This window comes from Nyctibius grandis, chromosome Z (assembly GCF_013368605.1).
Source record: "Nyctibius grandis isolate bNycGra1 chromosome Z, bNycGra1.pri, whole genome shotgun sequence".
NCBI classification, from domain to species: Eukaryota; Metazoa; Chordata; class Aves; order Nyctibiiformes; family Nyctibiidae; genus Nyctibius; species Nyctibius grandis.
This window is the reverse complement of record NC_090695.1, coordinates 91,772,857-91,798,353: the sequence shown is the minus strand read 5'-3', so window position 1 is coordinate 91,798,353 and position 25,497 is coordinate 91,772,857. Positions and strand designations below refer to the sequence as shown.

General features: G+C 42.2%; 2 protein-coding genes and 1 non-coding gene across 8 annotated transcripts in view; all 3 read right to left on the bottom strand.

Moving 5' to 3' along the window:
- POLR3E (RNA polymerase III subunit E) overlaps nt 1-8,962 on the bottom strand; it is a 29,752-nt gene extending 20,790 nt beyond the window's left edge. Inside the window, exons 1-6 of the mRNA XM_068422323.1 lie at nt 8,869-8,962; nt 4,291-4,371; nt 3,093-3,143; nt 1,691-1,768; nt 543-658; nt 142-224 (exon numbers count right to left, since the gene is read on the bottom strand). Coding sequence (XP_068278424.1) covers nt 142-224; nt 543-658; nt 1,691-1,768; nt 3,093-3,143; nt 4,291-4,326 — 364 coding nt within the window. The 5' untranslated portion in view covers nt 4,327-4,371; nt 8,869-8,962. The remainder of the gene's footprint in view (nt 1-141; nt 225-542; nt 659-1,690; nt 1,769-3,092; nt 3,144-4,290; nt 4,372-8,868) is intronic.
- Nucleotides 8,963-9,086: 124 nt separating this feature from the next.
- On the bottom strand, nt 9,087-9,168 carry TRNAL-AAG (transfer RNA leucine (anticodon AAG)). Its single transcript has one exon. It is a non-coding gene; the product is annotated as a tRNA-Leu (tRNA).
- Nucleotides 9,169-12,031: 2,863 nt separating this feature from the next.
- The window catches only part of EEF2K (eukaryotic elongation factor 2 kinase), a 34,342-nt gene continuing 20,876 nt past the window's right edge, over nt 12,032-25,497 (bottom strand). For all 6 annotated transcript variants that reach the window (XM_068422619.1, XM_068422616.1, XM_068422620.1 and 3 more), the window contains 11 exons: nt 24,271-24,403; nt 23,430-23,557; nt 22,621-22,822; nt 22,273-22,340; nt 21,415-21,492; nt 20,830-20,892; nt 19,406-19,540; nt 17,981-18,169; nt 17,456-17,580; nt 15,821-15,999; nt 12,032-15,146 (listed from right to left, as the gene is read on the bottom strand). In XM_068422619.1, coding sequence (XP_068278720.1) covers nt 15,037-15,146; nt 15,821-15,999; nt 17,456-17,580; nt 17,981-18,169; nt 19,406-19,540; nt 20,830-20,892; nt 21,415-21,492; nt 22,273-22,340; nt 22,621-22,822; nt 23,430-23,557; nt 24,271-24,403 — 1,410 coding nt within the window. In that variant the 3' untranslated portion in view covers nt 12,032-15,036. The remainder of the gene's footprint in view (nt 15,147-15,820; nt 16,000-17,455; nt 17,581-17,980; nt 18,170-19,405; nt 19,541-20,829; nt 20,893-21,414; nt 21,493-22,272; nt 22,341-22,620; nt 22,823-23,429; nt 23,558-24,270; nt 24,404-25,497) is intronic.

Below are 25,497 nucleotides of genomic sequence, written 5' to 3'. Positions count from 1 at the left end.
GATATGGAAAAATTTTCCTTTCTTTAAAAATGCATCATTCAATTAAAACCTAGGCTAAAAAAAAAAAGAACAAACAGGTCTTATTTTAGCCCCGAAATGAGCATGTTTCACTGATGTGAGGGGTAAGCAAAAGAAACTTACCTTTTTTATAAACAGCAGCTGCATAGCGGGAAACATTACTTGCAGCTTGTGAAGAGCAGAAAGTTTGCTTGTCCATCAGCTTCCTGCAGGCAGATGAATGCTATGAGATTGTATTCTACAGGCAATGTGGCATACAGATGTTAAAAGGTCTGAAATCACCAATTCTCAAAACGGAGTATCAACAACTGCAGCAAATATATGTACTGATCTTCTGTTGCAATTCAGAATTCATGAAGCACACCAAAAAATGTAGGTTACTTCCAAGAATACTTGCTATATAAGTGTCCAAGCACCCCCCAGGACTGTACAGCCACTTGTTCTTACCTTTCCCTGAGGCCCTGGTGGACATACTTATACCTATGCTCACCACAAAAGAAAATGAAGCCAAAGAGGACACCTACGAGGAATAGGTATTTGTTTCATCTGTACATGTGCCATCTACATTGAGAGCAATCTGTTCTCCCTTGCTGCGACAGTAGTTAGGATTCAAAGTATCAATGGCCATTTCAAGTTCAACCTAAAGAATATAAACAGAAAGACAGCCAATTACCATGGCAGAACCACAAAATATCAATTAAAATTCAATCCCACACTTCCTAATATTTTCATAGGTTTACAGCAAATTTAAATACATAGGCAGCATCATTCAAATCCACAGGGCAAATCTCATGTGTAAAGTTGAGCATATATATGTTTTTTTGTAGGATGGGGACATTTTAACAATAAGGTGGAGATACTTAAACTCCCATGTAAATAAATGGGAACAGAGAAATGAGAGTTCTTTGGGCAGCCTTGAAAAACACCTTCATTTTGTTGGATACCTTCCACTACATTGTCAGTCTAGTTTACTTATCAGTACAGATCAAGTGCACAAGAAACATGCTTCAAGCCTCTCTACCACTGAAGATCCATTCAGAATCTCTCAAACTTAAGGTATGTTTCCTTCTAGTTTGGGTACCAAGCAGTATAAAGTAACTATGTCCTCTTCAGAAGCAAAGGAGTTTTTTAAATAAGGCATTTGAAAATCATAGCCACAGTTTTGGGATACATTTGCAAGCAGGTGCAATCATTCTGGTTTTGGCTATACTTTCACTACCTATACAACCCCACTGATTTCAAAAGGACTGCTGACGATTCACAGCCAGGCAAGAGAGAAATCAAGACCTGCACTGACACTGAAAGACACAGCATGCCTCCAAAGCTCAACCATTTTTTGAATATTATAAGGACCTTTTAAACCAAGCTGTATTAGCAGAAACACCTACAGATTGAATTAGCATTAGTAACTATGTTTCCCTGAGTGACTCTATTTTGTACTAAAAGAGTGGCTTTTCCATCATGACTTTAATTCCTGTCTTTATAAACTACTCTTACTCTAAACTCTACTTTACAGACACAACAAAAGACTCCCCCATACTTCCACAAACAGAGATCTGGTGCTGCAAGTAGGTGCACAGTTGTAACAGCTTAATAGCACAATGTGCTTTTCTTAAGACATTCTGCACAACATAAAACAACTTTTACAGACCGGACTCAAATGATGACCAACCTTTTGCTGCTTCGGTTTTATCTTCGCTGATAAATGTGTAACATCATCGTACGTCATGGAAGCTGGACGAATAGGATACTGGAAAACAAATCCATTTCATAAAACCCTCCTCGTTTAAAGATCAAAGAACTTCACAGAAATTAACTCAATCTTCCCTGTCCCCTCACATGTAGATCCACTTGCCAGATGGATACAAGACATCAAGAAAATAAATTACTTGACTGATTTGTGAGTCATCAGGGGATTTGGGAGTATGACCTAGAAAGCCTGTTGGTTTCCCCCCAGTCCTCTGCTTTCGTCACTACACAACCCCCTTCCAGCCCCTCACATGCCACAATAAACTGTAACACGGGAAAATGGTACCACACATTAGTCTAGTAGAAAAAGGAAGTGTTAGAAACAATTAAAAGCCCATCCCTCAGCATTAACTCTCTGGAAAATTATTACACAAAATAAAATATTTGTGGATTTACACAAGTAATGTTAGCTTACAGGACATGGGCCACAGGTAGCTAGTCAGGACACCACACCCAGGTTTAGCCACGTGGGTCTCTCTTCCGAACCATTTGGGAATGCTGAGAGGACGGTGTGGTATCCATGTGAAATCTTCCAGCCATAGCAGCATCCTGCTCAGAGCCACTATTTCTCCAGAACACCTACAGGCCCCATCACTAACCAGTGCTCACTCCTGACATGGAACAACTGTGGGTATCCCAGAGGAAAGGCTGCACGGCCTGCTCCAGCGTGTCTGGCTGTCGCCAGTTGTGCTCCACTGGCACGTGCCATGCAGAGAATCTGTACAGGAGGCAGTGGGCTCGCCAGTGGGCATCACTGGTTTATAATGAACATTTCATTCAACAGCCTCAAAAGACTTCCCAGTTTGCAGATGGGAAAAGTGAATCGCAAGGATAAAACGACCAGAGAAATTCAGTGGCAGAATGGAAAATAGACCTCTACCTTCCTAACATATTTCCACCTTCAATCACTAGTTAGCTTTATCTCCACAATGTAACAGAGCTTTTCGGATGACTTGCACTAATTTATGAATACCGATGATGTTTTAAATAGGGCCAGTCCTAAAGAAATGTTTGTTTAGTAAAGATGGCAGAAATCAGCGATGACAGGAAGATGGCTAAGAGACTGCAGATTTATCCAAACCATGATAAAAAGACATCATCTACTAAAAGCACTCCCTTAGGATAGTTAAAGGGAGTGATTTAATGACAAGTCTGTGCCATAAATGACAACTACTCTCTTGGCACTAATTTAATACTAAATATTTCAACTGAGACCCAAACAGGCTTGCCTATATCCAAGATCTTGGCAGGCTGAAGCAGTAAGGAAAGTTACTGCTCTTTGAATTTACTTTAAACAATCACTGCATAAAAGTTAACTGAAATACCTGGAACAGATACAGCTTCTCCAGTAGACTTCTGGCCAGGAACACGTCAATCTAAAAAGCAAAACAACCAACTTTCATCAGATGCCAGCTGTAACTGATGGAGCCTCAGACAAAAGTACAATCCCCAGAGCTCAAATACTGACAATTTTAGCTTTTTAATTACAAACTCTAACATAAAACACATTATGACTCTCTTGTCAAAGGTCTCCTCTCTGCCGATTTTGACATGAAATTCCACAGTTGGCCTTTTTAAAAAAAAAAAAACACAAACAAAAAAACCCCCACTATGATGAGGCAGCAGACAGTGGCTCTAGCTGTGTTTTTTCTCTCTAAGGAAACTCAGCAAACAAATCTGAAATGAAAGAGGAATATTTTTTTCCTAGGGGCTGAAGTGAACCTGTTATCACAATTATAGAAAGAGGAAGAAGTTCTCTCTTTGGCAGTATGACTGAAAGGTAACTTCATTACTAGGATTTTGTCATAAAATCTTTCCAACTTAGACAAGAGACACCCACATCCCAAATCTGATTCAATATTAGCATTTTGCCACCAGCACCAAAAATTCACAGATGTTTCATGAATACCACATACGGAAGCTGCCATTTTAGACTCCTTTAGATATACCCCTGACAATTCCCAGTCCTCTTGTCATGGCTTTTCTCCTTCTTATAAGCTTGCCCTTCCTTGTACTTCTGGTGTGTAAATTCAGACATAAAGTGAACAGGACACTGTGGCTACTCTTTGGGACACAGCAGTCCTTTAAAGACCAGAATCAGAACACAGCTGCTTGTTTTAGCAGAAGGCATCAAACAGTTTAGCTTCATATTTACAGACATTAACTCATTAAAGTAATTCTAATTTTTTACAGCTCTCAGAGACATGCAATAGAATCTCTGGAAACACACAGTGGTAGAAGCAAGTTTCCCCACCTGTGTTCCTCTTCTGACATAGAAAGACTACAAAGGGCGAAAAACCTGAGCTGAATCTGCCAACACGGACACCACTATTTTGGCAAAACAGACACCATGAGCCATATACTTGGCCCACACAACATATTTCCTTGCACAAAGCAAGCCATTGGTTATAAGACAACCACTGATGTTGATGACACATTGTTTCAGCAATGTAAGAAACACTGGGAACTATAATAATAAAAAAAGCCTTATGTACAGTCACTGCTGTCACAATGCCCTTTTACCTCTTGTATAATTGGATCATCTTCTTCATTTGCCATGCTAGGATACAAAAGGCTTTTTCTTGGCTTATTCCTTGGCACAACCTGAAAGAAAACAGAAATGTCATATGAGTCATTACATCTGCGCCACATACCACATGTAGCCTAGAGTATTTGTTCAAGTTAACTTGGGTCCTTTCAGTGGTAATCTGTTTAGTCTGTTTTTCGTAGGAATGTATATGTTTGCACGATCAGGTCCCTAATACTCCACAATCCTGACCAACTGCCACCAAATTTAAGAGACAAGCAAACGACTCAAAAATAGGTAAGTTCTTGTAACTTTTCTGAAAGCCAGCAGTTATGTAAGAAAGAGAGCACTAAAACAGTGCTTTAGGGAGGGAAAGACAGGCCTTTTGAACTTGTATAAAGTGTATCTTTTATAAACTGTGTAACTGTAACACACGGGTAGCAGCTGGTGCACTGGCTGGTCAGTCAGCATGTGTGAGCTCTGAAACTGCCACTGGAGTCATCACTGTCACGAAGGACAGTCCCATATGGTTCACTAGCTTCCCTTCTCAGAAAAAAAAAAATCCTTGAAAGAAGATAATGGAAAAAGCTCCCAGCTAAAGAGCTGGGAGAAGAAAAAAGCCTGTGTAAACCCTGTGCTTGAGACCAGACAATATTCACATCTGTGAATGTGCTGACCTCGATTTCATCCACCTGACATGTTGCAGCCTTGTCTCCTGACCTACCACGCTTCAGACTGTATCGTTAAATGAGAGCTCCAAAATACACTCCTCGGCCTCTCTTGGGAGTCCTTTGAAATCATCAGAACAACAGATTTAACTTTATAAATACACCAACTCCAAAGAAAATAAGACTCTGATATTAACTGGGGATTGGGTGCTCTAGAATAGAGTCATCAAGTTCAATCCAGTGCTGGAGTCAGTGTCGTGCCCCGTTCAGACCTTTGAATAAAAACCAATCCCTCAGCTAAAGCAACAATAGTTTTTCCCTGCTGAAATCAAACAAAAGGATTTACAAATTGGGATGCCACTGCAACAATGTTAATTGGTCTAGATCACTTAAGACACCATTACTTAAGACCCAGTACTGGCAAGACAGGCATAAAAAAATAAGACCTCTCACAAACTGACCAAGGAAAGTTTTAGCAACAAAGATGATCAGGCAAATAAATAAGATCTACGTTTGGAACTCCCCCCTCACTGTCTTCTACTCCTGGATGCCCCCTTGCTTTTTTTGCTGGACCTCCTGTGGAGGAAGAGAAAGAGGGAGCGTCCACGATCAGCTGGCAATAGAGAGCTGTGAGAGAAGGAAGCCAGCATCCATGTTTACATCCAAGATGGTGGCACTTTTTTTAAAAACACAAGCCACTACTCAATTGAAGCAGCTCAGTGTATTTCAACAGATCTGCAGGCTTCTCAAAACGTCCTGTTAATATACACGCAGTTATCGAAGAAACCTTTCAGAGGGGCTGGATAGGCATTCTGGATATGAGTGTTATTAACATCACTACACAGGCAAATTTCCATTCACGCAACACCTCTGGTTTATTTACACTGTTTCTGCCATTCCACTTAGAAATACAATTCCACATTTTTCACTTACAGATTCTTCACTACCAAAAAAGTGCCCCTCCCAGTACTGAACTGGAATTTTCCATTTCTTTATGCATCAGCATAGCCCTGGCTCTTCCCACCACACATCTGTACTTGAAAATTTATCACTTAATAATATTTCAGATTCATATGTGAAATAATTTTGTAGAAATGCAAAACCTTTACAGCAAAAAGACGGTATTTTAACTACAGGCTGGGGCTGTTACTGCACAACCATGAGCATGCGGTATCTGACCGATATCAGAGTGTTTTCTGTGATCAGGCACTCAGTTCTTCCCAGAAACACGTGCATGAATACGCTGTTTTAAAGAAATGGGATTTGTCAGTTCCATTTTTGCTTTCCCTGCTCACGTCCCCTGGGTGGCCTGATACAGCAGGCGCATGTAAAGCCAGCCTGATAGCTCTGCACAAAATGGAGCTGCAGTTTCCATTCAGAAGAGAGCTGATGAGGGGAGGATGCCCAAGATGTGCGAGAACATGTGATAACACCCAGAAGGTGGGAGCCTTGGGTCCAAACCCTCCTTCCTCACCCCCCTGAGAGGACTGGGAACCACCCTTCCCTTCTTGACAGCCTGGGTACCAAGTACATGCTAGCTTGTCCTCTCTCTCCTGAGAAAGTTATTCAACTTTCCAGAAGAGAAATTAAGATTCCCTGGGCTAAGGAGAGAAACTTAGCCTGAAGGACCTGGTCTCTGGTCCCTCATCTAATGCTGCTTATGCAATTATACACGAAATCTCTTTGTGAATCCAGCTGTCAGCACTCAAGGAAAATGTTGTATTACGGAAATTACATTTTTTCTTATTCATTTAAGGATAAAAAATGACTACAGTTCCTTTTATTGGACTATCAGAATGACAGGTCTATAAACAGGAAGCAGCGTGTCCCAGCACAATTTATAATACTCATGCAACTTGAAGAAATCTTCTGAATCAGAACGAAGCTTTCACTGAAGGCATGCAGACACACTTCTATGTCTACTATATATATATACATATATGTATATGGGGGTGTTCATTTCTACATTTGTCATACATATATATGACACCAGAAAAATTACAGAATGGAATTAAACACTAGGAGATAGCAAATACGGTCAGCAGTTTCAAATATCCTTTTGGCAGAATTGTTTTCTTTTAAAAGGGACTTTTCTGTAAGGTGCAAATCAAAACATAATGCAAGTTATTAGTATGAATCATTAGGCTTTAGAACAGCTTGCAGGAGGGCAAGAGATATAAATCTTCTCATTCCTCCTGCAATGTGACCAACGCTAGGAGCAATGAAACCGCTCATTAGTTGCCCTTAACATCATCAATTTAAAACCAATGAAGAAAAATATTGTGGTTAAAGAACTGTAAAAATCAGTGATGAAGCAACTGAATACTACCTCTAAGTTTGAGCTTAGAAGGCCCTTTGGGTACTAGAGCTATCTTTTTAAAATTTTTATTACCAAAGACTTTAATATAATCTAAGAAGGAAAATTGCAAATCTGTATGTCAGCTGACACACACAGACTTTTAGCCAGGCCTGCAAGAAATGCTTCAGCATTTCATTGATACCTAAATTTGTCAGTAATAATGGACCCCAAAGCACCAACACTGAAACTTAAAATATTCTTCATATATAATTATGCAGTACAGGTCAGGCCATGAATTCCTGCTGCATCAGTGCCTTAAAGTATAGATAACGAACCAGTGAAGTGGGAAAAGGGCCATCTCCTGAATCACTACCATAATTTCCTCTGGCACCTGGACTTTCTTCTGTAGCAGGTCTCTCAGTCCAGCCCTAGCAGCAATCCTCTAGCTTAGGGTGGCCCATGGCATACAGTAAAATCGAAGGTGCAAAGAAAGGTGAAGCACCTTCCAAACATTTATCATAATTACAATTTTGACCCAATTATTTGCTTCATTTTCTCTTTGCTTTGCTCATCTGCAAGCAGCTTTGCACAGTCATCTTCTGGTACGGAACCCCAAGAGGGCTCCTCTGCACCAGCACCTCTCTTTGGAGGTGATGTCACTGAAGCACATCTTCAGCATTTAAGAGAACACGCGTTAAGCCTGACCCTTTCTTTAACACCCCAATATTTATGTAGCGACATGCCAGGCCTGTTCCGCCAGGTGCAGGGATTAAGCTGCTCACTGCTGTGTGATACCTCTCACAGGGGCAGCCCCGGACCGTGGCAAGCCACAGTGCCGAGCCCCATCCCTCACACAGGCAGCCAGCACTCCACCTCGCAGCTCAGCCGCGGGCCCTGCGCGCCCCAACCCTCCGGGCTGACATTTCTGACATCCCTTCTTCATTTCTGCCAACTTGCGAGCCCACTTTCTCCTGACACAGCAGCCTGGCAGCAGAGGGGGAGGGCAGGGAAAGGGGAACCGGAGGGGGGAGGCCACGGCCAACCGCCCAAACCCGCACGTAACGCGGGGATGAAGCAAACCCACCCCGGAGCAGGAGGGACTGGGCGCCGCGTCCCCCGGCGGGGCAGGGCTGTGCTACGGCCGATGCTCAGGCAGGGGCAGCCGGCCGCATTTCTGGGCGTGTAAACTGCGCCCTTCCAGGGCGGGAGGCGCAGAGCTGCCAGCTCTGGGGGAAAGCCCTCCGGGCCGGCCGGTGCCGCCGCTTTACAGCCCCGGGAGGACCGGCCGGCACCCTCCGACCCGCCGGTGAGGGGAGCCGAGGGGCCGCGGCCTGTGACCGGACTCCCGCCCGCTCCTTTCAAGGGCCCCGCCACGGCGGCCCCGACCGGTGCCGGTTTCTGTCAGGGTCCCGCCCGGACGGCTGCGGCCCCGCGTCCCCCGTACTCGTCGCGGTGCCAAGTCCTCAGAGAGTCTCGTCTCCACCTCCCTCCCCGGGCAGGCAAAGCTCCCCTCAGCCCAGGCCGCGCTCCTCCCCCTCCACCGCCTGCACGGTCCCCGCCGCCCGCGCAGCCCCGGCAAGAGCAAAAGCGGCGCTGCAACCGCCTACCTGGCGGAGGGCCGGCGCGGGCAGCGGGGCCGCCGGCTCCCCAGTGGCGGTGCGCGGCGGGCGGCGCTCAGGCAGCGGCCATGTTGGTGTCACTCCGGCCGGCACGTGGGGACGCGGCCCTCCTCCTACCCACAATGCTCTCCCGGGCGGCTGCCGGCGCGGCCGCCAGGGGGCGCTGCAGCGGCAGCGGCCTGCAGCAGGAAAAAAAAAAACCTTCCTGGCAGCGGTGGGATTCGAACCCACGCCCCCGAAGAGACTGGAGCCTTAATCCAGCGCCTTAGACCGCTCGGCCACGCTACCACCTTGCAAACCCTTTTTTCGCCGCCGGTTTTACTCCCGACCAGCCCCGCAGATCGCCAAGCCCCGGACCGGGCAGCCGCTCTCACTACACACCCCTTCCACCATAAAAATAAAACACTGTTGAGGTTTTTTAATCCCTGTCCCCGAGCAGGTGCAATTGCGGCGATACACTACGCTCAGGGACGGACAGGGAGCAGCGCCCTGCGCTCCCCCCCGCCGCTGGGGACCCGGGGGGGACGCGGGGGCCGAGGGCAGGGCTGGGCGGGGGCCGGGGCCGAGCCCTCCGCACCGCCCCGCTGCCACGTGGATGCCACGGCGCAGGGTACCGGCCTTTGCGGCACGGGGGGGGCATCGCCTGTGCACCCCCGCTGAAAGACTGGAAAAAAAAAATCTAGAAACTATGCATTTTAATTTTGTGCTGCAAAGGTACAACTCACTGAACTTGCACAGCGCAAAGCCAGCACACTTCATGGGTGGGGGGTTTATTGCTTGTAGCACAGGGACCAGCACGGCAGGCTGGAGCAGCAGCAGTAGTAGTCAGTACAACTCTTGTGAAAAGGGGTAGCAGCACACCTTAGCTGCCTGGTGCCCCATGAAGGTGCCCTTGGGAATCCCTGTCCACATTTTGCCTGAAATTATGGTAAGTTTTCTTAGGGAATTAATGTTATTCTCACCCCTTAATTAGAGCTGAATGGTTGTGTTTGAGAAAAACTCCTTCTCTAGGGTAAGGCCACAAAGTCCTAATGCAGCTTGATTTAATTCTGTAGTTGTGGCAGTCCATTTAAACAGGCTAGAGAAAATAAACCTGACAGAGCCCTGACGACAGCCTCGGCTCACCCACCTCCCCTGGCACCTCCCACAGCCTGCCCGTGCCTGCAGCACCCTGCGGTGCCAGCTCTCTTCCCAGGGAGCTGCTGGGCATGATTCTGCCAAGATGCTACAGCTTTGCAGAGTCTGGTTAAAATTTCATTCACTGCCTACAAGTACTGAGGAATAACAGCACACACACGTATAAGTGTGAATGGGCTCCTTCTCTTTCAGCACTGCTGCAGTTTCACACCCTCAGTTCAGTGCCTTTTCAGAAGGAGGAGGGTTTTTTGGAGAACAGAGGGAGCCGACTCTCCTCCCACGGCCCTGGCTTTGCAGAAAAGCAGGAGAGGTTCAGGGAGGAGAAGGTAGGCAGACCTGAATTGGCTTCACACAGAGATCACCTGTAAGCTGTTCAGGCAGAAAAGTTTAGGGGAAGGGTCTGCTTTAGCAGTCTCCAAGCACTTTGTCTGTGCAGCAGTGGACACAGGGTACAATCTGCAGCAGTGCACATTCAGGGGTGGGGGGGAGACGTGATATGTGACAGGCTGCATGGAACACATCTTACAGGTGTTTTTCTCATTGCAAGGGCTGCTTGGTGCCACAGGTCCTTTTCCCCAGGCAGCGAGAGGTACCAACACCTTCCCAGAGAAGTGCTTTTCTGCCATGCCACAGGTGAGCTCAGCCTCTGTCCCTGAAATGTTTGTATGCCTGGCCACAGAGACAGTTCTGTACACTGAAGGAAGCCTGTGTACCTGAGATTATTCACATCAGCCATGTGTGACACTTATAGGGGTTAAGAGCACACATCACCCTTCGGGGCTGGCAGTTGAGGCACCAGGTTTCTCATTTTACCATTGTGAGGTAAGAAGATAATTACCTTTTCCAAATTAAAAAAGAGTGGACTTACAGAACTCATAACACAAGCTACCAGCTTCATTATATTGCTTTCCCAGCACAGGAGTTAGCCAGAGAAGAGCAAGGACCCAACACTTGTATCAATTACGTCCAGACTAAGGACCAGGCCTGATAGTTACAAACCCATGAGCTGTCCCCATGAAGTGTTTGGGTCCCCAGCAGTGGAAAGCTTGTGAGAGCGGTCCCTGGACTTAAACCTGAAAACAGCCTGACTCACCACCAGAAGCACTGGCCCTGAATCCAACATGAGGTTCAAGTGAAATCCTCTTTTAAAATTCGGATGAGAAGTCCTGATTTGGCCCACCTAAACTACACCTGTGTCTGTCACAGCAGTCATTCTACTCTCAGAAGTGACATTATACCTGTGGGGAAAAGAGTGAGATTCAAATCAGTCCCACAGACCAGTAATTAAGAAACAGGCAATATTCTTATTTACACTTTATAAGCTGTAACTGTTGGCTGTCTCCTTGCTTTCTGATGGATGCTGTCCCCACTTCCTTTGTTACACTTGCCAAACACTCCAGCTCTCAGTGACAGCAGCTGTAGCTAAAGGCAAGACGTGCAGTGCCATATTTCACCATTTTTCATCTTAGGGACACTAGGAGGTCATGTTGGGCTTTGTTGTTTAAAAGGCCTAGTATCAGACAGTTTACTCTTGAACAGAAAGGGGAATAAATCATAGTGAAGATGCCAGTGTATCATTAGATACTGTAGCCGTTACAAAAAACCTCCCACCTCAAATCATAAAGGCCAAGTACTTCCATTCTTTTCTCAGGACTAAGCAAAGACTGAAGGCGTAAGGATGCCTCTGCAGCAGTCCTGCAAATGAGCACTTCAGTCCTTACGTTTTATCCCATATTAGTCACAGACATTGCATATGTAATTGAATGCAAATAAAACAGCACATCAACCATTTAGTTTTCTTGAGGAAAACAGATCTGTTGGTACATATCTAGTTATTTCCGATGAGTTAGTTACTTCTGACTGTTGAAAGTGAATGAAATCAGAGACGGAATAATAAAAACAGCACAGAGGATTTCTGGAAGCTTGAAATAGTAGGATTGAACTTTGGCAAATTATAAAGAAAAAACCAAAAGCAAACCCCCACGTGCAATGACTAAAACTCCACTGAGAAAAGTGACAAAAAGAACAACTTTATTGACCAGCCAGAATGAAACCAGACAGTAAACGAGAGGACTACGTGATGCAGGCAATCAGTATTTGCATGTCTGACATACAAACAAAGGCTTCCACCTCGCTGTCCTTACCCAAGCAATATTCCCACTGAAATCCAGAAACACTGAACCCCGGTAAGTTCTGGCAGGCTGAGCCTCAGATTTATGTTCACACATTTAAAAAATACAGATTTTTATTTATTCATTGTGAATAGATTAAAAGTACAGCGTATAGCAGTATCATTCCAAAAGTCTGTCAAATATATAGTTTTTAATCTTCAAAAGAATAAGTTGTGCATATTTCTGTAAACAATTTCCATTTTCAAATTATTGACAGTACTAGTTATTGTATCGCTAAATAATATGATATCACCTTAGGACATCACTAAAAAAGTAGTATTTGCAAACAAAGAATTAATCATCAATTTTTTCACCGAGCTGTGTGCACATTTACATACCAGATCTACAGAGAACTGTCAGCAACTTTAGCAACTACTGAATTTAGCAAATTAAACTACACCAATAAGTGTCAATAATCACACTCTACATCCTTTATGTACACATTTTGGATGGGCACATTCTATCTCCTCTCCTCCCTACATGGTTGGTGGTGGTGTTACACGTGCTTCCTTCTCAAGGAAAATCTCAAAGACTTGGCATCAACACCTTATGAGGAAAACAAATCCTTCTGTCTGAATTTGTTATAGTGCCTACACTGCACTAAACACTGACTATCAGCTGTCTTTGGAAGTGAATGGCAAATTCACCTTTCATTGACAGCTGATATTTTAATGGTATGAACTGAAAGAGCAAAAAGGCCACATCCAAAAGAGGCTTTAGGCACCTAAAGCAGAACTTTGGATAGGCACTTAAAACATCCATGTGACTTGCAATCCTACAAACTCTCGTTCTATTTCAGCCAATTAGGTCCAAAAACGTGGTTATTTTAGTACATAGCTTAACATCTACCTAAGCCCACCTGAAATCTAGAAAGTAGACATTCCTCCATTAATGGGTGAAGAGCTTCACCTTCACTCTCAAAACAAAACAAAAAACAAAGTAAAAAGGCCACGAGCGCTACCTTCCCACACCCCCTGCATTATACAGCAAGATGATGTGGCCATGTGTTGCAAGGCTACTCACGGCTACAACTGCCTGGTGGTTACAGCACCCACCCAGCAGTACAACATCCAAGGATAACTTCTCCTTCCCTCCTAAAAGGGCTCAAATCTTCCCATCTGACTTCCTTAACCACCAGGATATCACCTCTTTCAGACAGTGGCAATTGCTACTAACATCATGCTTGGATACTGTTTAAATGATAACTGAAGATCTGTTTGCCAGAAAGAGAGTAAATGGGGAGCACAACTTTGGAGCTCAGTGACAGGCACTCGCATAGGGAAGGAAGAACTGATTTCTGTTTCTTGAACAGTTTCTACATTTTACAAGAAATTAATATTACTTGGCTATGCATGCAAGAAGTCTCAATGAAATCAACTGCATCATATAGCTGCCTGCTTAGTTTTAAGCATGCTTTTAAAAGCTTAGCTAAAGTGAGGCTGGTGAGCGTTATAGGTCATTCAGCACTTCACAGGGGCTGCCCCCTATTCATATCAATTTACATCCTCAGGAGATTTTAAGGCCAAGAAGGCAAAAGCTGCCATCTTAATCTCCTGCAAAACAACTGTAAACCACGACCGAGAAATACGAACAGCTTCTGTACTATCCGTATAGATAGCACAGCAACTTGGAATAAAATACTGGATTTGGAAGAAACTTACATCTATGCAATAGTAATTCAACCACCACCATGTATTTGTCCTCCCATTACTGGTTAGGAGTATGCAAACAGGACACAGAAATTCAAATGTTTAAGGGTAATATTGTTTTCCCTTTTTAACCAGAGGGTAATATTGTTTTCTCTTTTTAACTAGCAATTTTCTCTAACTGATGTTTGAAACCATTCACAGATAAAAAGCTATTTTAAAAGCTATTTAAACAAGATAAATTATTTTCTATACATAGAAATAGGTGAATCAACGTCCTCTAACCTTTTCAAACATTCCTCTGGAAATGGTGGAAAGTGTATTCTCATTTCAAGTGAGATGATCTTGCTTCACTGAGAATTGAGATGTCACTGTAAAAATAACTTCAAATTACTCATATATTACAGATCTTGCTACTGTACATCACTGGACAAATATCATAGAAGATCAGTAGCATATTATACAACTAGGTTATTATATGGTGCAAAATGTGAAAATGAGAGAGGTAGCTGGATGCCTCACCTCATCAGGAACATCAGTGATTTTCTGATGGTAAAATATGCAATGCTGGTAATGAATAAAACATATTGGCATTGAGGATATTCAGGGTGCAATCTGAAGCATCTTCCTCACCCCTCCCTAAACTGTAAGGATTCTATCTGGAATTTGTTTGGGAAGAATAACAGAAGTGCCCAATGACACCAGCATAACAGAATGGGACTACTTATTAAACTGAGTAGCTGCATGCTTAAATTGAAAATTTACATTCACATGCACACTTGGTGAGAGACACCAAAAATGATGAAGAAATGCTGAGAATTTAGGAAAATGTTTTTCTGTATGTGTTGAGAAGAAGAAAAATGTAAACACACTGATCATTTGCTGCATAAAAAACAGGACAGGTGAAACCTAAACAGACATCAGCTTCATTTTTCATCAAAAAGAACCAGGGCCCGCAGTTCTAACAGTTAAAAACAATACAAAAAGCGAAGTGTGTCTGCATTACAGCTTTAAAACACTAGCAGAAGTACGCTATGGCACCCTACATACCACTTAGATTTGGATTTCTCCCCTCAAAAAAAATTAGAAAACAAAAATACAAAAAAAGAAACTGGTAACGCCACATAAAAATATATCTTTTTAGCTGCAAATGCAGCAAGTCTATAAAAAAATTTATACACAAGAACAGCTTAATTGCAGTGTCATTCTTCCATCATCGCCCAAGCCTCTTCCGCTTTTTGGTAGTAGTGATTTGCCAGTCTGCCTTTCATGGCTTCCATTGCTGCTTCTGCTGCTTCTGTGTACAGCTCACCTAGAGGAGGAAATAGTATCAGTTACGTTGACAGGGTAAAAAAACCCCAACACATCTCTTTATCCTGAAGCAATTAAAGGACAAAAAGAGAAACTGAGGTCAAACTACATACAGGGCTTGATGTATGGGTGTATTTTAATAGTGTCAGCAGAGTTACATCAGCTGGGAATCTGGTTTTTGCTCTTCAAGCTGAAAGTTACATGACTGGCTGCTAATGGCTCTTCAATGTATTTGCAAGGATTGGAAGTATGACCAGCCCGCAGGAGCCCTCAAGACAACTGTAAGACTTCGATGCCTGACATGTAGATTATACAACTAAGACAATGTTGTGTAGAGCCTGGGAGCCATGGGTGTAACTCCAAATACAAGCAGCAACCTGCAGTTCAGAGGCCTCACAGGGAGTGAAGGTTGCTTGCTAGTGACTCAGCATGTCACTGGATTGGACCTGGCACTGCCCACTACCCCTGTCATCAGCAAGATCTCTTATTTCACTGTTTTCAGCCTTATATCACCCAGCATCATTACAGCTTCATCCACAAATCTGAGGGTACTGACCCTCTGTATGTTTTATAACTACTGAAGCAGGAAATGTATTTTTGGGGTACAGGTACATGTTGGGGGAAAAGCAAAGGAAAAGCAGGATTGCTGATTACAGAAACAAAATGAAGACTCACCCGACCTCTGTGGATCCTTATTCAGGTGGAACCCTCCCATCATTAACATCTCTGCTTCCCTGGCCAGGAGCAGATACCGGGGCTCATCCTGAGTGCCATCATATTCACCTCCCTCATCATAGTCGGTCATGTTCAGTGCAGCATTGTACCAGTACAGCGCCTCCTTCCAATCCTGTACTCTAAAGTTAAAAATAATTTTTGAAGACGGTTACCTTAGGAAACAAATGTACTTTGCATTGGAGATTCAGAATTCTATTCTGCATTAGCTTCTCAGAGCCTTGATGCTCTCCAAGAGAGTAAATGTTACCATGGAGGCTCACTAACTCTGCACTGCATCAGGTCACCATATCAAATGAAGCTGGGGTCACTTTCTGCAGTAATTACAGAGGAGAAAGCACCAGACTGACGTGTCTTGCTGAACTCCAGAGTCTGAGCTTTCATTACTAGTTGTATGGTTTTAGTCTGGCATTTATATTTGTGAAGATAACTGATTTAGAAACAATCTGATGTTGCAGAGAGTCTTGTTTCATAAATACTTTAAACCCAGAGATTTTCATATTGACAATGCTCAGCGCACTTCAATGAGAAGTTTAATGTTATTTTAAATTCCACCATTGCCAAGTGTTTCACTGTAGTGCAAAACAGAAAACTCATGTAAATAACAAAGACATGCTACAATACAACAGCAGAAAAATCACTATCATCACCTGTTATATTTGGTACTTAAGGAAATTAATATCTGTCCACTTTTAAAAACTCATCTAAAATACTAAAAAAAAAAAAATCAAACCAATATACTGTATAGCCTTTGGGCAAATCACAATCTATTTCTCAGTCACAATGCTGATCCTATCCCTCCTATTAAGATAGGAGTGCTGGCCCAATTAAGAGAGACTTACTGAGGTAAAAGCATTTTTAAATTTCTTAAACTTAAAATCATCCTGAATTAGACGTAGCATCCTCAGCATTAAGACTATGTTCCTGTGAAATTTCCATTTCTACTTTTATTATGAGTAGCAGTGAAAGACTACAACTGTGACAAATACTTTGTTCATCTGACTGCATCTCGTCTATAGTCACTTTACAACTTCATCTATTTCTCCTCTTCTACAGCTTCCTTCACAGCTTAATTAGAAAAAAAAATTCCACTTTTTTTAAAAAAAATATGCTTTTTAAAAAATCACTAAGGAGGAGACATGGCAGTTGTAAATACTGGGCACTTATTTTTAGGGTACTACATCTCCAGAACAATTCTTGTGTTCATTTTTTCCCACTGATCCCACGATTTTCAAATAACTCCCAGTGAAGTCAAGGGGAGTTTTATCACCAACTTCAGAGCAAAAACACTTGGCTATCATAGGGCAACCTTGGTATGAGGGCTAACCGCAAACATGCGGGTGGATCCAACACACATGCAGGTGTCCAACAGCAGAAACAATCTCTGTTTTTCCTTCTATGTTGATGTATCATGGCCTAAACCCTGCTTTTATTCACAGCTGGTTAAGCTTGAAGTAACTCTAAAACACTGCTTTATAGAAGCTCTTTATGTGAATGAAAGACATGCAGCAAGTGCTTCTCTGCCCCCACCCCGCCGTGGAGTACCACCAAGTTAAGTTACTCAGTCATGCACAGTACCTGTCCGAACCAAGATTTACACCTGTATCATATGCTCTTGCTACCAGAATCATGGAAGGCCGGTCTCCAGCTTCTGCTGCTCTCAGCAAGTAATCAAATCCTTTATTTCTGTTCTCCTTTGTGTCCTAGTAAAACAAACAAAACCTTTAAAATACGTGTTTCTAAGTAAAACCATCCCTTCCTTCCTCTAACACTAAATGCAGTTTCTCCAAGTCAGTAATGGCTGCAAATGTTTAATGTGTCTGACAAACAGGCCCAGCCACAAGAAACTAAGCAGCTGAATAGTAAAGATCACTTCAAAAACTTCCCAAAGGTATGCAGTGATTTGCTGGCAAAACCAAGAACAGAGCATTTTTTTGCTGTTTTCTTCAAGTCCTTACTTACAAAGTCACCTCTCTTCTCTGAAGAAGCTACAGAACACCTAACTATGGTTACTGTTTTGTCTCCATTTCCTGCTATTCTTACGTTATTTTTACAATGGACCACAATTCTGCATTTTGGCATTTTCTTGATCTTTCTGTTTACCTCCAGAGTGACCTCAGAAAGAATGTGATGTGGCAGCCGAGAGCACATGAGTCCTAACCCAACAATGGCTTCCAGCTCCCCACAGTCTGCAGCACGCTCCAGGTGAAACAGGGCTGACTCCTGATCCCATTCCTTGTCTTTCTCACAGAAACGCCCAGCTTCGTGATAGCGGACCATGGCCAAATGAACCTAGAACGCAATTGTACAGGAAAGAGACACAAGTATTAAGCACAAATCTGCCTCTTCAAAAGCCCTGCGCCCATACTTCACTTAGGCACAAAAATACCTCTCTGAGGTGACTACTTAACTAAAGTGAATTCTGTACCTCTGTGACTGAGCAGAGCACTAGTTTGATAACACACGGACTTGGAGCCTGACTTGTGCCTGAACAGATTAAACAGGCAAAAAGTGATGATTATACACAGTGCAGCTGCCTCTCCAGTTCTGTAAGCTTAGACACATACAGCTTTATAAACTTGACTACTAGAGATAAAAGACCTAATTCAGCAAGACAGTAGCTGCCACAACATGTTCCCACATTAGTGTGCCCTAAGCAGTATCCCAGCAGGTTACCGCACCAGAGCACCAGGTCTTAGGGGCATGTCCCAGCACATCTGCTAGGGCCTTGGAGACCTTTAAGAAGGAGTCGTAGTTAAAGGCACCCAATCTGCAACTGCCTAACACGCCAGCCAGCAGGGCACACAGCAGTGACCATGGGTCACAGACTTCTATGTACAGCAAGGGCCCTCACAGGAAAGGAATTCACCTGAGTAACAGAAAATCATGAAGATTATCCAGGGTGAAATCCTCATACCACTGAAGCCTTTATTGTCAGTGGGAGCAGGATTTCATTCCAAACACGTCATGGGATTTTGAGGTTTTTTTTTCCTCCCCTCCCCAAGGGAAAGGCAGGTTTCTTCTCAAACCAAAAGGTTTGAGAATATCTGAGGCTCTCAGGATGTTCAGGAAGATCTACACATCCTGTGTCTTGAGTGTGGGCTTAAGCCCATACATAAACTCTAACTTAATTCACATTTGGATTTTCTGGGATAGCCTGGAGTAGAAAGAGTTGGTCCATGCTACCATTTTTCAGGAGCACAATCTTGCCTATTTGCAAGGTATGTGGGTCAGGCACCCCGTATCTATCCCACTGTATCTTTGAGTGATGCCTCTGGAAAGGCAGATGAACCAGCTGGAGGGTCCTTCCCAAAGAAGCCCAGATGTTGCAAGTCCACAAGCAGATGGAATTCATGGGCTCCTGAGCTTAGATGTCCCCTATAAAATATGATTAGGTGACAGAAAGCTACAGACGTTATTTATTTTCACTTGCACAAATAACAAATGCAGGGCAACACCTCTATGTAAGTAATAATACAAGATGTTTCTTTCCAGTTAGAAAGAACAGGATTACTAGACCCATCCTACCTTCCCAAGGACTGACTTCCCAATTTTCTTTTCAAGTTCTAGCGCATTGAGCCTCTCAATTTCATGGGCAACACAGGACGGTCTGTGGATGTGGACTCTGGAGGAGTTGTAGAGGTTCCATTTCTCCACACTGATCTGAAATAGGGAATATATTATTTCTATCCAGAATTTAAATTTCCATACTATTCATATGGATTACTATCTAGAAATCAAAGCCACCATTAATATTATTACTTATTAGTAAATACTGTAATTTAAGACACAGCTTTCAAAAGTTGTGTTAGTAGCTGAATAAATGGTTATTATTCTTTACTAAAGAAACAGAGTAAAGCCCTCTACTTCTAATCCCAACATCAAATATCTTCCATAAATGACAGCAGCGAAGCAAAGCATTATCTTTAAGTTCTGAATCAGAAAAAAGCACTTATAAAAACAAGCACCTGAATAGTCACACTGCAAGCACTGAGGTTATCCATGAAAAAAAAAAAATTAAACCCGCACTTTTCTGGTCAGAATTTCAGTTCAGAACATTTTAAATACTGCTTGCATTCTACAACTCTAGAAAAATGAAAAGTAACAATGCAGAAGATGATAGATACATGCACTGGTGTTTCTCAGGATGTCCAACACAAACAAGAACAAACAACTTTTCAACATAATGGGTGGATGGGAAACAGTAGTCTAAAACAATCCCATCAAAATGAAAGCCTTTGGAGGTACACAGGGGAAGCACAACAGAGAAGGTTACTGGCACAGAATTTCAGTCTGTTAAAGCTGTTTCAATTTCCTGAAACAGCAACATATAATCATTACAAGGAAATTCTGAAAAAATGTATCTAATTAAATCATTCATTTTTGTCAAAGCTCTGTTTTTTCTTTTTCTCTTCTTGTTGTTTAAGTTTATAGCCACAGAAACTAATTATCACAGAAGCTATATTTTGTAAAAACATACAAGAAGGTCATATCTTCCATAGCTCAGTTAGACACACAGTGGAGAGAGCTACTGTCACATATTTCAAACACTGCATGTTTTTAAAAAATCATCCAATCACATACGGCACACAATTCCAAAAATAAAGTGAAGAAAGGAAATATAATCTAGTCAGGCAGAAAAAAAATCCATAGAACTAGAATTATTTTTTTTAAAGTGTGAAACCCATGCATAATCACTAATTTATGTCAGGGGTCAGTTACAGAGGTGTCAATTTCTTTATAACAGTACTTCTATAACAGGAAAATAAAGACAAAACAAAAAAGGAAACAACACAGAGTGGTGAGTTAATATTAATAAACATATTCTGTAGCGGAAAAGGAAGGAAAACTGACATCTGATTTAGTGATGTGAAATTAGATGGCAGATGAGGGGAACAAACGACAAGCAGAGTGGCAAACTCATCGTCTATGAACATTTCTGCTTTATTTACCCTTGCAGAGCTTCCCAAACTGTCTTCATCAGATTCATGTCTTCGGTTGTTGTTTGAATGGCCCTACGTTAATGTAAAGATTTGCATAATTTAATTTGCAGCAACCAATGTGTGCCAGGTATCCCTCTAGACTATTCCTATCCAGCAAAATTAATAGTGACAATGACCAAAATAGTTTCCACTGGATTCTTTTCTCTCAGCAATATTGCAATATAAAAAGAAACATATTGAAATGCTAAAGAATATGACACACCCAGGCTTTAATGCTGTAAACTGGATATCCCATGACAAATACCTTGCCGCTTCAAAGGCAATACAGAATACTTAAAAAACCCCCACAACAATATGCAATCAAATGTAATGTTTGAAATTAAGCTCCTCATTACAAATAGTCTTTTTCCTGTAAAAGTGTTATTAACACTCCCAAGATGCGTAAGTAATTTTGTAACATATGCAAATCTCTTTCCAACTGTTTCCTCTGTTTACAAAGCCTAGATCAAGAAGGATAAAAATTAAGATTCTTCTATGGAAACAATTCAATTATGAACAGGCCCAGCTCTGCTAAACCCAAAGTCAGGTTCTTACCCTCTCTCTATGATCCAGATCTTCTAGCTCACTTCTCTTTTCACTGGGATATCCACTGTCTCCACCATTTTCAAAATCCTACAGCAGATAAGAACAAAGCATCACAGCATTAGCACTACCCTTTGTAAGGATCTCAGCTTGACGCTTCCCACAGAGAAACCTGCTAGTTCAATGAGATATGTTGGATGGATATACTGGATGAAAATGATTGTATGTTGTGCTACCCCTGACAGACAGAACAGGCCTTAATGACCCAGAAGGTACTGTCCAAGTTTGTGTTCTCTCTTAGATACATTTAAAAAAACCCAAACAATCAAGGACTCACATACTTTATCAACCCAAGAGTCCACTTAATATAGTTTTCAGTCTTCAGTGGTAGCCAGTTAAAAGACAAAACAGTAACTGACAACCCCTGGTACTAAGGCCCTAGTGTTGGAAAATTCCCATTGCAAACTTATTGCCGTCTCCTTAGGTGAGGTTCTCCGACATCCCACAGTACCAGTATTTGCAGAGACCTAATCAATGGGGATTCTGTTTAGTTTTCATACCACAGAAGTAGGCACCAGTGCCAAAGACACAACATGCAGGCAGGGGAATGGACGCACACTTTAATTATCTGTTAAAATACACCAGATGCAAATAAACTTCTGGAGGGAAGAAAAAATAATGATACTATTTTAAAATAAAATGTTATTTCTTTATTAGAAACAGCAAATGCATGCAGGTAATGTGACCTGCAGCAATGAAAGCAGGCAGAGCACCTTTCTGTGCTTTTACTGAGCAAAGTCTTCAGGCAGCCCTTTAAAGACACATTCATTAAGGAACTGCAATCTCATTTTCTGTTGGGAAGACACTCACCCTTTGGTTATCAAGTTGATCATAGTCTTTGTGAAGCAAGTTATCTACTTCATTGAACACAGGCCAATCTAGGAAGAAAAATATTTGCTTCTTATTGTAAGGATAACATGCTTGAGGAGAAAGCTCTAGATACCATCATTTTACCACAGTTTTTTTCACAGAAGCATCTGTGCATTAATTATCTACACAGAAGTACTTTTAGTTTTATTTCTGCTCAAAGAAGAATGCTAGAGGCAAGTATTTTGGACTAAATACAACCTGCTGTTATGTTTAAAACCAACAAAATAAAACAAGTCACTGCCAAATGTTCAGGAACCCCCAAGGAAGTTATGTATGAGGCTCACTCACTAAGCATGTCCATCTTTTGGCTGTGAGGGGTTGCTGAGGAAGGAGAGCAGGGTAGAGAGTCAAATGCTACATCGCTCATGCTTTCATCTCCAGAGTTTTCAGACAGGCGGGAGAGCAGAGGAGGCCGACTACCAGAGACTGTTCTCACCCGGCTGCTGCCACATTTTTCCTCTGTGCCACGAAGAATTGTTTGAGCAGATTCCTTGGCAAATTAACAAGAAAGTCCCATGAATAATACTTCTCTGTATTCTAAGCATGCTACATAAGCCAAAATGAATGTTTATTAGGAGTCTTCTACAAAAGGGGGGCTATAAATACGTACATGTATATATAACTATTTGCTTTGAAAAGTTCTACACCCCAGCAAAATATCAAGTCCTGGCATTGTTACAGTCAGAGAGAGCTCTGTTTAGGACTGAATTTCATTTAAAGCGTTTCATCAAGTCCCATTCCCACTAATATCAGTTGAAACTGAGATCAGTTAAAGATGAGCAGTTCTATTCTTTTTTTCTCCCCAAATTAGGTTTGAGAGATACAAAACTTACTAATGATTTCAGCATTCAAAGATATACTTGGTCCTAAATATACATGTGTTACGAGGTTCCCTATAAATTAAAGCTACAGCATCAACTCAGAGACAAGTATGGCTAAGTCAGCTTTAAACTGCTGTATTCTGAACTGCAACATCAATGATAAAGGTGGTTTTATTTGCCATGTAAATAGCATATTTCAGTTTTATTTACAGGACTTTTAAAGTTAGAATAAACCAGCTCTACTGCTTAGCTACACTTTTTTCATCAAGCACTTACAAGCAATTTTTTATTACAGTCCAAGGTGTCTTTCTCTTTGGATGACAGATCAAATGGTGCAAGCCCCATGCTTTTGCAAATCTTGTTGCAGAAATGAGAATGAAAGAACAAGGCCATACCTCGAACACCTATGGCATTAAAAAAAAAGTGAAGGGTTTACTCAAAGTTTATATGATGGTTTACTTATTAAAATCTAGACATCCCAAATCATTTTCTAAAAAGTCAAAAGAGAAAGAAAGAGAGAAAGTGCTTTGTAGCACACACAGCTCAACCCACTTCCATTTTATTTTAACACCTATAAGGGCTTTTCACTCTCTCTGCAACAGAGAGTGAAAGGAAGTCTGCAAAATCTTCAAAAGCTACGTATGTACAGGATATAATAATACATTAATTTGGCTGCATCATTGAGAAACATGCCTGAATTTGATCCTGCTTACAAAACTTGCTGTGTCCTATGAATGACTTCATGTATTGACACTTAGAGTTTTAAAAATATGCATGGCTTATCTCTCCCCATTCAGCTGTATCCATTCCTGCAATGTGGCAAGGAAATTCAAGGCCATGATTATTACTCTCACATTGTAGGAAGCTACTTAATTTCATTACTTGTTTGGTTTAAGAGTAGGCCAGGAGACATAAGCCAAGATCAGCTCTCATTTTAAATCTGCCCTTGCATAACAGCTGCCCCATTCAGGAACTCCTTACAATAGAACTTCCCCAGCTGTTCGCAAGACCCTCAGAAATGTGCCTGCTCACTCAGCTGTGTAGTGGCTACTCAGCAGACAGCTGGGAAGAGAAAAGCAGCATCCATTAGCATGTGAAACAGGATCATTGATTTTACCTAGGTTGCCATCTCCAAAATCTGTACCGTTCTCTGTATGGATCTGAGGGTCTGTGTAAAGATCTCCAACTCCCTGGATATCAACAATAATGAGTTGGTGTCCTGAGCGCTCAAACGTGAAGTGACTAAAGGCCTGGGAAGAACCATAGAAGATGTCTGAGAAAACTCTCCATTGATCTACTGAAAACAGCAACATAAATGGGCAAAGAAGTCTGATAACGCTATTGGTGAAATATAACTGGTATAAAAATCATGATGACAGCAATGAGACCAAAAGCATGTAGTAGATTGCTCCTCAAACCTGCCCCCACTCAGAGATGGGCTAAAATAGGTAGGGTGAAAAGCAGCAGGGTGAACATGCAGGGGAGAGGAGATTGCTTTATTCCTCCTTCCTGTACTGGAGATTCTGTTTTCCACTACAGTTTTCACCTTAAGAAGTGGGGAGCTGCCTGGCAAAGGGAACAACAGTGGGCTCTGAAGCCCATGCAGAATAACTTTTGCATAAACATCCTGGATGTCGCTGTGGATCTCCAAGCTCTGCAGCCCCGGGATACTGCTTCCTTCTGCCAATAGGCAAAGCTCTGCCACGTTTTTGGGGAGGGGGTGGGGGGGAAAATTAGCATTCCCACAAATTCTCCTTCCCCTACTACGCTCTCTGGGAGGTCCCCCTTAATGGCTGATCTGGCTTTACATTAGTGTATCAGATAGTGAAATGTACATTCGTACTCTTTAAATGCAGTGTTTCAAGAATCAAGTATAAAAAGCCCTTCTCTTTGGCATAAAGCTGAGACATTAGGAATCATCTGGGAAGGCCTCCAAAAAAGCACTGCCAGGCCTGGGGGAGGTGACTGGTGGTGATAGACAAACATTTTAACTGCAGCAAATCTCATAGAACATTTTGTTCCCAACCTGTGAATGCACAGCACTGATTCAGTGTACAAAAGACACACAGAATATAAACACTCTGCTTACGCTATCATGACAAATACCTTAAAAATAGGGGAAAAAGATGAAAAGAACAAAACACTCAAGCCCCAGTAAAACACTCCTTTGCTACGCTGACCACTTTGCATTTTTCACCAGTATTTTAAAGTTCTTTTACGAGATCCAAGAATCACTTGAAATCTGTACTTGTATTTCTACAGGCAATCTCAGGTTCACCTAATCAGAGGCTGTAGCTGAAAAAAAAGCAGATTCTTATATGCAAATGGACAAGATGTTTAGTTA